The sequence below is a fragment of the Balearica regulorum genome, chromosome 5, assembly GCF_011004875.1.
Source record: "Balearica regulorum gibbericeps isolate bBalReg1 chromosome 5, bBalReg1.pri, whole genome shotgun sequence".
NCBI classification, from domain to species: domain Eukaryota; kingdom Metazoa; phylum Chordata; class Aves; order Gruiformes; family Gruidae; genus Balearica; species Balearica regulorum.
This window is the reverse complement of record NC_046188.1, coordinates 41,495,224-41,510,323: the sequence shown is the minus strand read 5'-3', so window position 1 is coordinate 41,510,323 and position 15,100 is coordinate 41,495,224. Positions and strand designations below refer to the sequence as shown.

General features: G+C 42.2%; 1 protein-coding gene across 1 annotated transcript in view; it reads right to left on the bottom strand.

Moving 5' to 3' along the window:
- Positions 1-15,100, bottom strand: part of LOC104640104 (cytosolic phospholipase A2 epsilon) — a 37,475-nt gene that overhangs the window by 9,622 nt on the left and 12,753 nt on the right. The window contains exons 4-15 of the mRNA XM_075754415.1: positions 9,911-10,047; positions 8,969-9,097; positions 8,256-8,296; positions 7,641-7,683; positions 7,159-7,222; positions 6,049-6,218; positions 5,829-5,924; positions 5,031-5,068; positions 3,679-3,814; positions 2,068-2,204; positions 1,542-1,767; positions 52-166 (exon numbers count right to left, since the gene is read on the bottom strand). Of these exons, the coding sequence (XP_075610530.1) occupies positions 52-166; positions 1,542-1,767; positions 2,068-2,204; positions 3,679-3,814; positions 5,031-5,068; positions 5,829-5,924; positions 6,049-6,218; positions 7,159-7,222; positions 7,641-7,683; positions 8,256-8,296; positions 8,969-9,097; positions 9,911-10,047 (1,332 nt within the window). The remainder of the gene's footprint in view (positions 1-51; positions 167-1,541; positions 1,768-2,067; positions 2,205-3,678; positions 3,815-5,030; positions 5,069-5,828; positions 5,925-6,048; positions 6,219-7,158; positions 7,223-7,640; positions 7,684-8,255; positions 8,297-8,968; positions 9,098-9,910; positions 10,048-15,100) is intronic.

The following is a 15,100-nucleotide window of genomic DNA, read 5'->3' as shown; positions in this document are numbered from 1 at the left end:
ATCGAACCCTATTGGAATTAAGTGTTAAATGCAATTCTGAAGTGTTATTACCTCTAAAATCCTGGTCGCTGATTTTATCCTTCACATTGAGAGAGAGGTAGATGGGCAGGGGGTTCTGACCCTGATTTAGTGCCTGCTGCTGATCTGTGAGCTTATGGGAGTCCTCCTGTTTTGAAGAAGGACAGTAGCTGAGGACAGTTAGATGACACAAAGAGCCTCCCACTTTGAGCCTGGGCTCTGACAACGCAGTGCACATCGGACTCCAACTAGGATGCTCCCCACCGGGTAAGTTCAAAGAGATGCTGTCATCCCTATCTCTGACCCTCCCCTGCCCCAACTCTTCAGCACACAAATAGCCCGAAGTTAAGTTCATATGCTGAAAAAAATCTGAGCTTTCAATTGTAGGAAGAAAATGTTGTTATTCACATCATTTATTTCAGAAAAATGTCTGGAAATATTTGAAAAGCACTCCTGGCATGAAATATTTCATTCAGAAAGAGTAGTCCCTGCCCTGACTGCCCAGAAAATGATCTTTTCCTCAGACCTGTGACAGAGCCAAGCCTCAGACGGAGTTAATATTCGGTGAGCCTTGACCCTTACTGCTTCTGCTGCAGAGCATCTCGTGTGGTCAGGCAGGGTGGAAAGGGCTGTGCCGAGCCTTGAGAGGGTGCAGAGTCCAGATCCTCCTTGAAGGAGAGCTGCGGGTGCTCCCCTTTGCTGGAGCAGCCCTCGGAGGGACAGCTGTGCCAAGTGGGCTTCCCTCGGGTGGTGCCGGTCCGGGGGACAGGGCTGTGGCACCCCAGGGATGCTGGCAGCTCCCTGCTGAGCCACCCCCAGGGGCTCTCAACGCGGATGTGTGTGGAGTTGTTTGTACTGTAGGGGGGAATGTTTTCTCTTTCTTAGGTACAAATGGCCCGTTAGGAAGGAAATATTCACGAATACTAAAACAGAGCCTGAACATTGCCTTTTGGTGGAAATGTTTACAGTGTGACATAACCCCATTAACAACTCAGAGATAATGTCTTTGGGTTTGTGTTTGTGATTTTTCTTTGCCATGTTACACTGTGCAGCTCTTTTAAAAGAACAGTGGGATTTTCATTTAAATATTTATATGTGATTTCATTTTAAAGTTGTTCATACAGTAAATTTCCCATTATTTCTCTTTATTCCCACCTTTTCTGTACCAGGAGTGATGTTAAGATCTGCATAATACAGCCAACAACCACAAAGAATGATACCACCAAGGCACATGCTTCAGGCATCTATCTGAAAAGCAAACAAACTAACAAGCAAAAACCCCCTTTTCTGTAGGGGCTGTCAGACACTTGTGTATGTTGCCCTGAGAAGTTGTGGAGTCTTCACCTGTGGAGATATTCAAAAGCCCATGGTTCAGGGCAGCTGGCTCTAGCTGACCTTGCTTGAACAGGGCTGTTGGACAGCACAACCTCCAGACATCCCTTCCAATCTCAACCATTTTTTGATTTACTGTCTGCCCTCACCTCTATATTCACTAAATATGCAAATCTGAAGAAGAAAGGTACCTTTTCATGTAACATGTTTTCAATGATGAGTCCCCATAGATCCGTGAAACATATCTGATGTCCTTCATGTTGCCTCTGGCACAACTCTTTCAAATAGTATTTCAGCCGATCAGGGGCAAAACAAGTAAAGAACTTATTTTTGAGCACGTGCTTTCGGGCATCCTTGAGTGTTTCCTTAAGATCCTTTTGGGACCAGTCAGGATCTTCATACAAGTTTGACATGGTCCTAAAAAAAAACCAACAAAAAAACCCCACAAGTTAAAATGTGAATTCTGAAGCAGAGCTTTGGGAAAGTTATCATGCCTTGATTTACATGAAAAGCACACATGTATGGTACCATGCACATGTTTAATCAGGACTGAATTAATTCCAAATGCTGGCAAATACCCACTGAAGGAAACAAGAAAAAGCCACAGCAGCAGAAGAAAGTACTTTCTTGATAGTAAAGATGATGCAACTCTTCAGATCAGTACTTGACATCATATATAGAACATTCCTATGAAGACTTTGCTTATCTTGGTCTTACCATGTTGTGCCGGATAAACCAGTGATGTATGAGACACAGTCCAAGACATTCAGCTCCTGCACACTGAGAAGGTGAGCGTACATGGCCGTCAGAGCTCTGGTTCCACCACCTGTTGTCATGATTGCCACCACAGGTACCTGTTCAATTCCAAAACACATGCATTTAGTGACATGGTCTGAGAAGGGAGAGACACACCACTGATTAGAAAAGAGAAAGTTACAGCACTGATAAAATAGTAAAGAAGCTGCATGCCACCAGTTTGCAAGGAGAAGAAAAACCTAAAATAATAATGGGGCATAGAAGGAGTAAGAAATGCTTCATGTTTCCTCTGCCAAGCAGCTGTGCATTACGACATGAAATCCATCATCTCAAACATCACATTTTCAGTGCTCTATTGCAAAAACAATAACACAGATCAGCAAAAAACTAGAGGGAATGGTACCTCCTGCCATCTGGACCAGATTTTTATCAGATGCAATAGACCGGAAAACATAGGTGCTGTCTCACAGTTTCCATGTGAGTAGTAATAATCTCTCTGTTATTGAAGTTTGCTAAAGCTGATTTCAACTATTGCATCGTTATTTCACAGACCATACTAGATGTATCATGACTGATGGGCTTAAGAGCACAGACCAGTTCAGATTCCCAGCTGCTGAAGGGAAAGAGAAAACATACTCACTCCACCTACAACGTATGTACATAGAATACTAGGTATGCAAGTGAGCTGCAATTACTTCTTTCTGTGGTGATACAGAAATCCAGGGTCTGGTAGTCTTAAAAAGATTAATCCATAGCTATGAATTGACTCCATTAACTGGTAAGATAGCTACCATGCATTGGGGTGAATTCATCTCTTGTGCAAATCATCAGGAGGGTCTATGGAGATTGTTCTGCAGGAAGGTCTGGGTGCCTCTACATCTGAGGGGAAGGAAATGGCCCATGGCTTAGTGCTAGCATTTAAAGTTAAGGTCTTGTGTGTGAAAGGTCCAGCTGTGCAAAAACACTGCTGAACTCAGTTTAGGGTAAAACAAAGAAAATTTTTCATCTCTGCTGCTGAGTTCAGGCTTCACACTGCAGTCATGGGAGTATAATTAAAAAAAGAGAAACCTGATTTTTCCCTGCCTTGGACCTTCTGTTATCATTCCCATTTGCCAAGCAAGCGCACGCTCTAGCTGCAGCAGACAATGAAGTCAGCCTGGCAGCGTGCTGTGCTCACACAATGGGAGCCTAAATGCCAGCACAAAAGGCACAACAAAACAAAATCCAGTTTGAACCATGAGGGGAAAAGTGCTGAATCAATGGTTTAGATCTGGCCGAGATAACTGTGAGTCCTAAAAGAAGCTTTGGCTTTGGTCCTGAGAGCACCTGGCCCTTCTCTGCATTATTGTGCAAACTGCTACTCAACACAAAGCTAGATCCTGCAGCAACAGGGCTACAGGTTTTTATCAATGTTCCCTACGAGTACTCATTTCTTCCGAGAACAGAGAAAAGAAGTCAGCCACAGCTTGTGCATGAAACTACACTGTTTCCAGCAAAATGGGAATTGAACACAAATGCTACATTTTGACACTCAGTTGTGAAGAAAGCAGAGAATAATTATGTCTCAGATACCTCATCATCCTGCAAGTCCTCCTCCAGCTGGAGAATGTCCTTCAGAGCAGCTGCAACCACCTTCTTCCTCTTGCAAATGAAATCCCGTTCCTGGGCACACAGGTCAAACCCCAGGCGTACGTCTAGGTCTTCCTGGCTGGAACAGAGGATCAGGTATCTCACATCATGTTTATAGTCTAATTCAGCATTTTAATTGCTTCTACTTCATAAATAGACATGCCTTCACCATCAGGTCTGTATAAAGCAAAGCAGGAAGAGATGAAATGTTTTAGTTTGTTCCTGGAGAACAACAGTACGTCTTCCTTTGGACTGAGGGAGGTTCTTTTTTTTTTTTTCTCCTTGCCGAAGATGCCTGAAATGAACTACAGCTACAAGTAACGGAACTGATCCCTTTCAGACATACAGCCAAAAGCCTGCAGAGGGCAGTGCTTTAAAGGTGGCTTTTAAATGCACCTTCCAAAGTTGCGCAGACTTCCGCTGACACCTGCGAATCGCGGACTGAAGTTGTGGACTTTCGCGTTTGGATGGTTTTTTGTGTGTGGGTGTATACAGTCATTTATAGATATTTATAAGCACTACAGTTGCTGTTTGGAAGCTGCAAAGTATTTCTTAGGTGTGGTAAGAAAGAAGTTTTTAAATGACGGTTGTAAACTGTATGCCTATCTCATAGCATATTTACTGAAAATAAAGAGCACGATAGACGATGCACCTGCTTTTGTAAGGGAAAAGAACTTCCTGCATAATGTAACATATTCATCTTATGAATTTCACTAAGGTCTTAACCATATCTCAAAATACACAATGTGTTTCCTTGGTTTAGAAATGAGCAATCACTTGGTTGAGTTAATTTGCATTTACCTCTTTGAGTAGACATTACAAAATAAATGCAGGTACATTTATTGTTTAAATATTTTCATATCCTAGAGTGACCAGGCACTCTGGTCTTTTAGGTTTTTTCTCTGACCTCAGGAAACAGAAAGTTTTCTTTCAATTAGTTTTGAAGTACTGCTTTTATTGAACATCTGCATTTGGCAATTTGTAGAGGTATCAAAGAGTGTCTACTGTGGCCCATAGCACACAATTTTGATTGCAGCAAAATATCAATAGAAAATTGGCATGTTCTTTATAAAATCTTTTCTTAACTCACTGTAACAGTCCCGTTACATAAATTCACGGCCACTGAAAATCTCTTTACTGTGTACTGAATGCATTTTATTTTATAGTCTGAAATGAGGCTGAGCCAGCGTTCAGGATGCAGGCAGTAACAAAAGGATTGGAACTTGACTGACAACTATCCAAATTCAAAGAACTGAGGGGAAAAACACAGAAGGAAGATAGATAAGATATCTTACCATTTTTTCACCTTAATGTGCAAATCAAATTTTCTGTGCTGAAAATTAAAAAGGTAAAATTATGAATATTGCTATTTTGTTTAGAACAGTCCTTTTCCCCCACTAAGAATGAGTTGGGGTCATCATCACATCTACAAAGCTCTGAACCTCAATAAACTGAGATTGGGAGATAGACTATCCTCTCAGTGTTTCATTAGTACCCAGAGATGTGCACCGATTTAATAAATTAAGACTTTGGTATTGTCATCTATGGTCTGCGTCTTCTCTCTGTTGTGGAACTCAGGTGTAGCTTGCGCTGGTACAACTTAGCTCCACAAATAAATAGCAGAAGAGCTGCAGTGCTACGCCTTACCTCCCTGGAAGGGTCCACCATTAAACATGGGTCTTGAAACTGAAGTCTCTCACACAACAAGGTGAGATACAAGGGGAAGCCAGAGAGGCTGAGCACCCCAGAAGTGTGGCACAGCTTTGCCTCCCGTGGCGGCGTGCCAGGCTGCAGACTCACCCCTCTGTCCCAGTGGCACCCAGTGACCTCCAGCCTGGCTAAGGACATGGACAATAGAAGGAACATGAGCAACAGTGTAGACATTTTTCTTCTTCTTCTTCCTTCTCCCCTGGATTCCCCATTTGATTTTGCTCTAAATATTTGACTTCATTATGCATCACTCTAGATTCGGGAGAGGTTAGAAAACAACTGGTTCTATATAAAGAGAAGTGGTCTTCGGTTTCTGCTTCTTGGGGACCAGCAACAATTTTTAAAAGCTTGCAAAGGATTCCCCATGGCCAGCGAACACTTACCTCACCGACTACTTCCAGCTCGGAGGGGAGTGACTTCAGAGGGAGAGTCAGGGGGATGCTTCTGTGCCTTCTTGCTCCGCATGACACGCAAGCACACTGAAAAGAAGCACAGAGTTCTTTTTGGTTAAGGGAGAAATGTTCTCATCCTGCTGGCCGCTCACACATAAAGGTCAGATCACAGGACTGTCTGTGATGTCTACCGTGTTCTGGGGGAACGTACAAAGGTGGGAAGCCTCCTCTTCTTTGTGAGTGCAACATCCAGGGACGGTTGCTTGTATTTGGCAAAGTGGAAGAAAGTGGGATCTGGGACAGGGGAGCAGGAGTCACAGCCCACTGAAACTCTCTGGGTTTCTTCAAAGGATCCTCTCACTGTAAATGTTAGCTCATTTTCTAAAACAATGAGATAAAATGCACGCAAAAAGTTACTTCTAATTGCAAAAAGAGAGAAATGGGGGAAAAAAAAAGAAGCTAAAGGTATCTTTGAACAAATCCCTTCTCCTCTTCCTTTGTATTTGGAAAGCTGTCTTCTGAAAGTGATCCAAGACCCAAACATTACAGGTGGTTGTATCTTTATAATGGGCTGAACAAGAAGCCGGATGGGAGTGTGATGTGAACGGCACTGAATTTTAGACTGCTGCATTTTTCTTGCAGTTGCATCATGACACAGTGAGTGCAACCAGGTACTTTGCGTTGTAAATCGTCCTCATCCCAGGCTAAATAATGAGCAACAGAAGTTCTCAGTCCCCTAAAACAAGATCTGACTCTGCAGCAGATGACTCTATTTATATGAAGAGACTAGCTAATCCTGCCAGTGTGTGTTATGCATGCTCTGAGATTGCCTACCAGATCCAGCCCCTCAGGGGATGTGGGCAGAGGAACTTCTAGATTCTGGATCTTGATCAGGGTCAGGCGGGAGCCAGCTGCTGAGTGGCTAACCCCTGCAAAAAATGAGGTGTTTCTGTGCGTATGCAGAAGCCAAACTGTCAGAGATCCTGAGGAAGGTTAGGTCCATGGACTACCAAGTCTAAGGAAGTAAGCTTCTTCAGGGTTTAGCAGTACTATAGCAGAGGTTTTCAGGATCTCAGCTTGGGGTTTAGATATCTTCTGTACAAACATCTGATGTTTTTTTCTAGTCTGGCACAAGGCTCCCCATGAAGTCAGAACCCTGAACCTACACCTGCTGCACAACAGGTGGCATTCCCTACTACATAGTTTTTACAAATCGCCTTAGGTATGGTCAATTAAAGCCTTAATATTTGGATGATGCAATTTGTAGGCATTGCTAGAGAGGATAAAATCACTAATATGCAGTTAAAAAAATTAAGTTTACCTGAAAAATGCTTCTTTTTCATCCTGCTGTCCAAATGAACTTCCAAGCAGGCTACTTCACGACACTAGAATAGACGTGATGGGGACAGAGAATTAGATTACTCGTCCAGCCATCTCACTGCCAGTGCTGGCAGATGTTGGAAGGGTCACTGCAGGAAGGGTAACTGCTTGAACGTGGGGGGCAATTCTGTTGGAGACTTCTGCCAGACCCGGTGAAAGTGAGAATTCATCGTCACGTGGGAAGATGGTGCTATGCTAAACACATTGTAATTTTTAATGGATGCAGACAAAACAAGGGAAAATTAGAGTAGTTTGAAGGCTCCTTTGAGATGATGCTGGCCTCCTCAAACATAAAGCTTGCAAAAGAAAAAGTATCAGTAAAGAATGAAGACTTGCAATGTTTCCCTCACTGCCATCATAGCCAGCTAAGGTAAGGAATGATGTGGGAAAGAACACAAGGGAACAAAACAAATAATAATTTACCACTATTGCTCCATTTGTGATGATGGTTTCAGGAGGACCGCACCTAGAAAACAAGAACAAATAATATGTATTTTATAAACAATGTAATCTGGATATTGTCCTTAACAAAACACATTTTCCTCTCTTAATTTATTTTTTATTTCCTCCTTCCTATTGTTTGTAGAGGTATGCTCCCTTTTCACTAGATACCACATAGCTACCTAGCAGAAATGTTTCAATTGGAATAAAGCACCTGGAAAGTGCTTTTAACAACCTTAATAGCACAGGTATGTTACAGATTGGGTAACAACATTGTCCTCAGCCCTGAGCTGCCCAGAGAATCCTCTCCAGAAAATCTATAGACTTACTGTAGTGGGATTTATCAGTCCCAGAAAATCAACTCTAAACTATGTCAGTAATATATAAATTTTAAGAGAAAGTCAGAGAATTAAAATTTGTGAACTCATTCCCCACATCATGGCATTTTCCTTTCTTACAATGATTTGCTGATGCACACATTAAGTTTGCTAAAAGGGTGAACCTGGCTATTAAGATGATACTGGATGTACAGAAGATTTCCCTGCACTGATACACCACTCCAAGCTGCTGCTTGCATAATAATGAGGTTTTACTCACATGCTCTCCAATGCAAACTCAACTTCCAGCTCCTCCTTCCTCTGAAAATTAAAGAAAAAAAGTCTCAGTTAACATGTGCAGAGGTTTGCAAAGTGACCTTCATTTTTTGCTAGCACAGTTTTCTTTATGTTTTAGTAAGTAACAATATTCTGTTTCATGCTTGCTATTGTCAGCATTAGAGGACAGAAACAGCTTTTTCTTCCCCAAGGAAAAGATGATCTCAATTCTACTAGCAGAACAAAGGGTGCTTCGTGCTCGTAAGTCTCCCTAGTAAACCTTTATTTTTCACACTTTCTTCCCTGCCAGGTTCCATGTGCTGAACATGATATGCTAAGACTTAGGGTTTAGTAAAATATTGTGGAAACAGGCCGTTTCCCTGTCCTTGTATTGTTTTTCTTTTTATAATCTTTGTGAGGATTAGATAAATGCTGTCATTTTCTGTCAAATTATTAAAGTGCAAAGCTTCTCTAAAATTGCATCTGCTCTGGGGCTTGGGAATTTGGCTGTAATCTGTGCCAGAGGAAACCCACAGGAATTTGAGAAGGCTGTCTATTTTGTCACTGATTTGCAATTTCCAAGATTTTAATAAAATTTTTTACATTTTTACAACCAAGCTGGTCCTGGTGGTAAAAGACAGAAGAGATAGCACACCTCTTTAATCAAAGGGCAAAAATGGACATCAAGATGTACTAAATGTCTAACCGAGCTCTTACCTGTGGATTTAGTGGGAATGTAGTAAACACTCTTTCTCCAAGGGGGATTTTAGCTACATCAAAAAGCACAATTGCATGGTCATCATCATGAACGATGTCATCATCAGAAACAGTAATTTCCAGAATATTCTGGGAAAAGAAATGAAGAATGTCCAATTCGTTAACATGTACTTAAGATGTATGACACTCTGATGCTCTTCCAGGTACAGTGCCTGCTTTACAGAGAGGAAATGGAAAAGCATCAGTGACAAAGTGTCACAAGGAAGAGTAAGAAAATGAGTGTAATCTCTTTTATAAGAAACAGCTTCTAGTCTCGTTAATTAAGGCCGCACTGAGATTTCTCTTAGTTCACCTTTTATGCTTTTGAGTAGCTCTCTCCAAAAATGCAGTCTCTTAGGAAGGAATATGGATAGCTAGAAGTTCTATATTGGACCTTATCAACAGGGGCAACAGAGGTCACTTCATATCAAGAACCACTTTTCTATGTCCTTGGGCTTTGCACCTTCAGCCACCTGTTCATAAGTATTTGAGTGTAGTGCAATTATCAGCAGTAAACTGAGTAAAGATCCTAATCATACTACAATTTAGCAGCTTCCTGGCATTGATATGCCATTAGTTCATGTCCTCTCAGGGAAGGGTGTGTTTTTCTGTTATAGTGTTGCTGTATATTTTCATTCCATAGTTTCTCTGTGTTATCACTCTGTCATTGGTCCCGTTAGCCTTCTCCAAGGAGGTCAGGCTTATATTACTAATATATAAATAATAAATATCTGTTAGGAGAGAAGTGGATTCCAGCAAAAGCCAAAATAATTTTGCTCCAGCTTGCTAGGTGAACTTAAGTAAATTCAGAAAGGCATTAGAAGACATGATATCCCGTTTCGGGCTAAACCAAAGGAAGCTGCATAGAGATTTGATGAAGAAGAGAGTTTTTGATTTGTGTACCTTGACTTGTCCCTGTATCCGGAAGTAGAAAGTTTCATTCCATACCGGATTTCTGCAGTTTTTGATGGTTTTGGTGTGGAATTTTTCATCTGAAGCAGTTGGCAACCAGAGGCTCACGTAGCAATCAGATTGGCTTACTGTAGAAACATAGGCACAAATTATCTGGCAGTAGAAACACAAGAAGTGAGGCACTGAAACGCTCTGTAGCTTGAATGTGGATGAGAGATAGCCAGTTCTTTCTGATATGCATTGGCCAAACCAGGAAGGTAGAAATCACATAGCTGGATAAAAATAATTTGTTGTTCATTACAACACTATTTTTAGTAAACAGTGTACTCAAATAACTATGCACAATCATCTTACACATTTAAAAAAAAATGCAGTCCTAGCTAGTGGATAAAATAGTATGAATAGCCAGGAGTCTGACGTTGCCCCTTATCAATGTTGTTTCAGCTCTCTGCAAATTTGGCAGGAGGAGAAACTGGGACTGATGCAGCAAAGAGCGAGCCTCTGACCCTTAGAAAAGTTGGGCATAAATCGTCTCTGTGGCAATATATCCTCATGAGAAACCTTAAAAGAATCAGGTTTGAGTCTGATTCAGATAATAAATGTCTGGCATACCTGGTTATTAACCCTTCATGATGGAAAATTAATTATTCCAGCTACCTAGAGCATTGTCTCCTTAGGTGGGGTGGGAAGGGAGAGGCCTATCAGCAGGACAATTGCTTCTCCTGGAGGGCAACAGGCAGCAGGAGCCTTTTCCTCATGTTTGCTGGTGCCTGAAAGACTTGGAAGCTATTTCCTACTCCACATCTCTTCCCAGGAGAAATGAAGTGGCAGAAAGGATTTGGATCTTGTGGATGAAGGCAGTGAGCCTGCACTTACTGTAAGGGATCATCTCCCATAGATCATGAACCAAGCAAACACCAAAGAGATTCTCAGACCTTGGATGGGAACTTTTCCAGAGGCAACTGGAAGGGCTGATTCATCCTGTTGTGTAAACACAGGCTTTGGTGAGAAAAGAGGAGAAGGGGAGAAGTCTGGTCTCATGGCAGTCAGTAGAGATAGCTACCTCATGAGCAGAGAGATGAACACTTACTATCTGTAAGCATGGCACAGGTCTTAAGTCAGTTAGTTCCTCAAGGTTAAAAGAGTTTGTCCTGATGTCTTTGCTCAGGATATCAGATATATTGCTTTGGGATATTTTGCCTAAATATAAGGTGTTGCCTGAAATCCAGAGGGCCTGTGACTGGGACATCCCTGGGGGACGATGCCTGTCGGGCAGGGAGATTCCCGGGTAACTCTTCACGCTGAATCTGAAGGAATTTCTTGACAGTGCCGGCAGTTTTCCCTCGTGGAGGATGTAGGTCGCCTTTCTGTCTTTGAAATTACTTCCACAGGCAACATTTCAGCATCTCAGATTTTTACATAATTGAAGTGATAGGGTAATATATTGACTTTGGCAATTACTGCTGTAAGATTCAATTTACAATGTGCGGGAGGGCTGTAATTACTGATCTGTCTGATAATTGAAACATTTCCCCTTACCGTGCTGTCTGATGGCCTGTCGAGTTGTGATGTACTTGTCCTGATAAGACATATCACTGGCTCTGATCTACAGACGCTCTCAAGAGCACATAGGAAATTTGTAAAAAAGCCAAGAACTAAAAGTGGCTTTAGGCTGTCTAGACCATCCTTCCTCTCATTAACACACTTATCACTGCAAATCTCCAGTGTTCTGAAAACACGAGTCCAGCATCCCCAAAATTGCCAAAGTGGCTGAGATGAGATGTACTTGAGAAATGTTAAATTGATCTGAGACAGAATTTCTCTACGTTTTGGTTTCTGGCCATCATAGGGTGTAGGAAGGACACATTTCTATATTTTTGCTGCAGTTGCAAAGGCCGATTCTTTTCTTTTCCTTTCTTCTTAATGAAAATTGAGATACTCTATCCTTTTTTAAATTCCAGCTTTCAACCACACAGTGTACAAATCAAGACTCGTGATAGAACTGGCAGTGCTAAAATTCTGAGCCAAGCATGAATGAACAGCCGCAGCATTTATAAATGTCTTTTGTTACTGTTTTATCTGGAATTTACTGATTTGCTGGGGTGTTTTCCTTGACAAAACATTTTCATGAGGTTACTTTCTAAAGTTATTTTTCCATATGTGTGTTGCTTTCTCAAACATTTACTTAAAATAAGCTATTGACAATTCTTTGTCAAACTGATGAAGTACAGGCTAGATAACTGGACAGTGACATGGGCTAAAAGCTGGCTGAACTGCCAGGCTGAAAGGATTGTGATCAGCAGCACAAAGTCCAGCCAAGGCCAGTCACTAGTGGTGTACCCCAGGGGGTGATACGGGGGCCAGCGCTGTTTAACATCCTTATTAACCATGTGGGTGATGGGACAGAGTGCACCTTCAGCAAGTTTGCAGGTGGTACAAAACTGGGATGAGCAGTTGACACACCAGATGGCTGTGCTGTTGTTCAGAGGGACCTGGACAGGCTGAAGAACTGGGCCAACATTAGCTTCATCAAGTTCAGCAAGGGAAATGCAAAGTCCTGTACATGAGGAGGAATAACTCTACGCAGCAGGACAGGCTGGGGGCTGATCGGCTGGAGAGCAGCTCTGCAGAGGAGGACCTGTGCATTTTGGTGGACACAAGGTGGAACATGAGGCAGTAATGTGCCTTTGTGGCAAACAAGGCCAACAGCCTCCTGGGCTGCATCAGGAGGAGTGTTGCCAGCAGGTGGAAGGTGATCCTTCCTCTCTACTCAGCACTGGCAAGGCCACATTTCTGGATTCCCCAGTACAAGAGAGGTAAGGACGTACTGGAGTGAATCTAGCAAAAGTCCACAAAGAAAGTGGGGGTTTGGGGCATTTGCCATATGGGAAGAGGCTGAGAGAGCTGGGACTCTTCAGCCCAAGGTAGAGAATGCTCAGGAGGATCTTGTCAATGTATGTAAATGCCTGATTTGTGGGAGAGAGAGGGAAATAAAGAAATCAGAGTCAGACTCTTCTCAGTGGTGCCCAGCAAAAGGTAAGAGGCAATGGACACAAACCAAAATACAGGAAATCTCATTTAAACATAAGGACCCCCCCCCTTTTTTTTGTTTGGGGTTTTTTTTTTTTTTACAATAAGGGTGGTCAAACACTAGCACAGATTACCCAGGGAGGTTGTGGAGTCTCTGTCCTTGGAGATGTTCAAAACCCGACTGGACATGGCTCTGAGCAGCATGGCGTAGCTGACCCTGCTTTGAGCAAGGGGCTGGACTAAACGATCTCCAGCGGTGCCTTCACACCTCAGCCACTCTGTGTCATTCTGCAATATCAAGGCTAGTTGGTCACAGAGAAATTGCATATAATTGTTAGTAACTACTGAGTCCAAATTTGACCTTGAAGATGAAGTGAAACAACTAGGACAAAGCACATCCTCTTCCCACAGAGAAAGGGAACTATGCCATATATGGTTTTGACACAATTCATCTACAGTCCCTACTGATGGGACAAGGTTATTATTTCCCATAACATTCCTATGATTTTCTATATTTTCCTTGATTTGTACAGACAGTATCAGCTATTCCCCGTGCTCTGATTCTAACTGAGCTTATTAATTTCTGTAGAAGTGGCAGTTCACTTGAAGTCAGGCTCAGCTGTGAGTCAAACAGTGGGACAAATAAAAAATAACAGGATAGTTGGATGTGTGCTGAATACTATGAAGACTATGATACTCGCATTACATGGGAGCACTTGAAATGACAAACCAGCTTTATTTGCTCCCTCTTATCCCTGAAAAAAGAGCTACTGAAAATCTTCCCGTTTATTCACTGCTACCTGGGAGCTAATACAAAAAATTATATTTGCATTTTCTTCATGGTCTAATTTTAATGCAATTGCTGGGCATCATTAGCAATTTTATGCCATGCCAGGCCCTTTCTTCAGTGCATGTGTTGCAACTTCATTCCCTTATGACATAATGTCACCCCATGTGGATGCTGAGACATCTGAACTCACAGTCTCATTGGAAGTCAGCACTAAGTTACTCTGATATCGTTTCCCAATTTTTGGCTTCTTCTGATTCAATTGCATTTGTGTATTGGTGAGACTATTTCTGATCTCTGTCTTCAAGCTAAAGATGGACTAAAAATTCAGGGCTGAACTGAGAAATTCAGAACTGCAGCCAGCTGCTTGTAGTTCTGTGACAGTACAGTCCTGTGATGTTTCTGAAATGAGCCATCACGTGCTAAAATCATTTGTCTCCATCACAAGTAAGAAGAAAATCACAGCACAGAGTGATCACAAAGTGTGTAAGAAAAACTAATCTCAGAAGAACAATGAATGTAAACTATAAAATCCCATCTGTCCTGCTAACTGCATTTCGTAATGCCAAAAAAAGAAATAATTTTCTCCCAGTGAATTCCTCTCCACTTGCACAGACAGGTTCCCCTTGAATCCTAGTTTGCTACAGTTCACCTAAAAGGAGGAGGAGAGCCGCTCCCATTTCTCAATCATCAGACACGGTCTCCAGGGACATTTTCCCTCACCAGCGTAGTATGATGCAAACAATATTACGAAAATACCTCCAAATGCCATCTGTCTGAGAGCTGATTTGAACTGAACTCTGTCCTCTGAAGTATCCAGATGCAACACTCATCTCTAAGCGTAATATTACTCTCTGTAGCTTGCTTGTGGAAATAACAACTGCTCATAGATCTATCATGCTTAATCAGTGATGTCCTTTACCAGGAATGGAGGGAGTCCTGTGTGAATGAGCCCTTCACCATGTTCAGCCATTGAGTCGAGCAGCAAAGTAGGATTTGCTCCCTGGAGCACAGACTCAGTGGGTGCAGTACCTGCTGCAGCCACAGAGTCACACACTGGGTTGCCTCTACCTGCTGTGCCAACATCACCACTTGCATTCTTGGGGCAGAACCATGAATATCACCTGCACTAGGTGTATCGTCCATAATTTGCTTGCATTTATTTTCCATAGCAAAAATAACCCCTGATGTCTTTGGAGAACCACTCTGATTTGCAAAGACTCTAGGCATATCACCCCAGAACTGACTCATTTCTTCCAAACGGATAAAAGGAGAGCTTCCACAAAATAATTCCATAAGCTAGGAGAGGAGAAAAGCTCTGAGCTCCTCTTTTATAAATATGCAAGGTCTCTCTTCATCCAAAG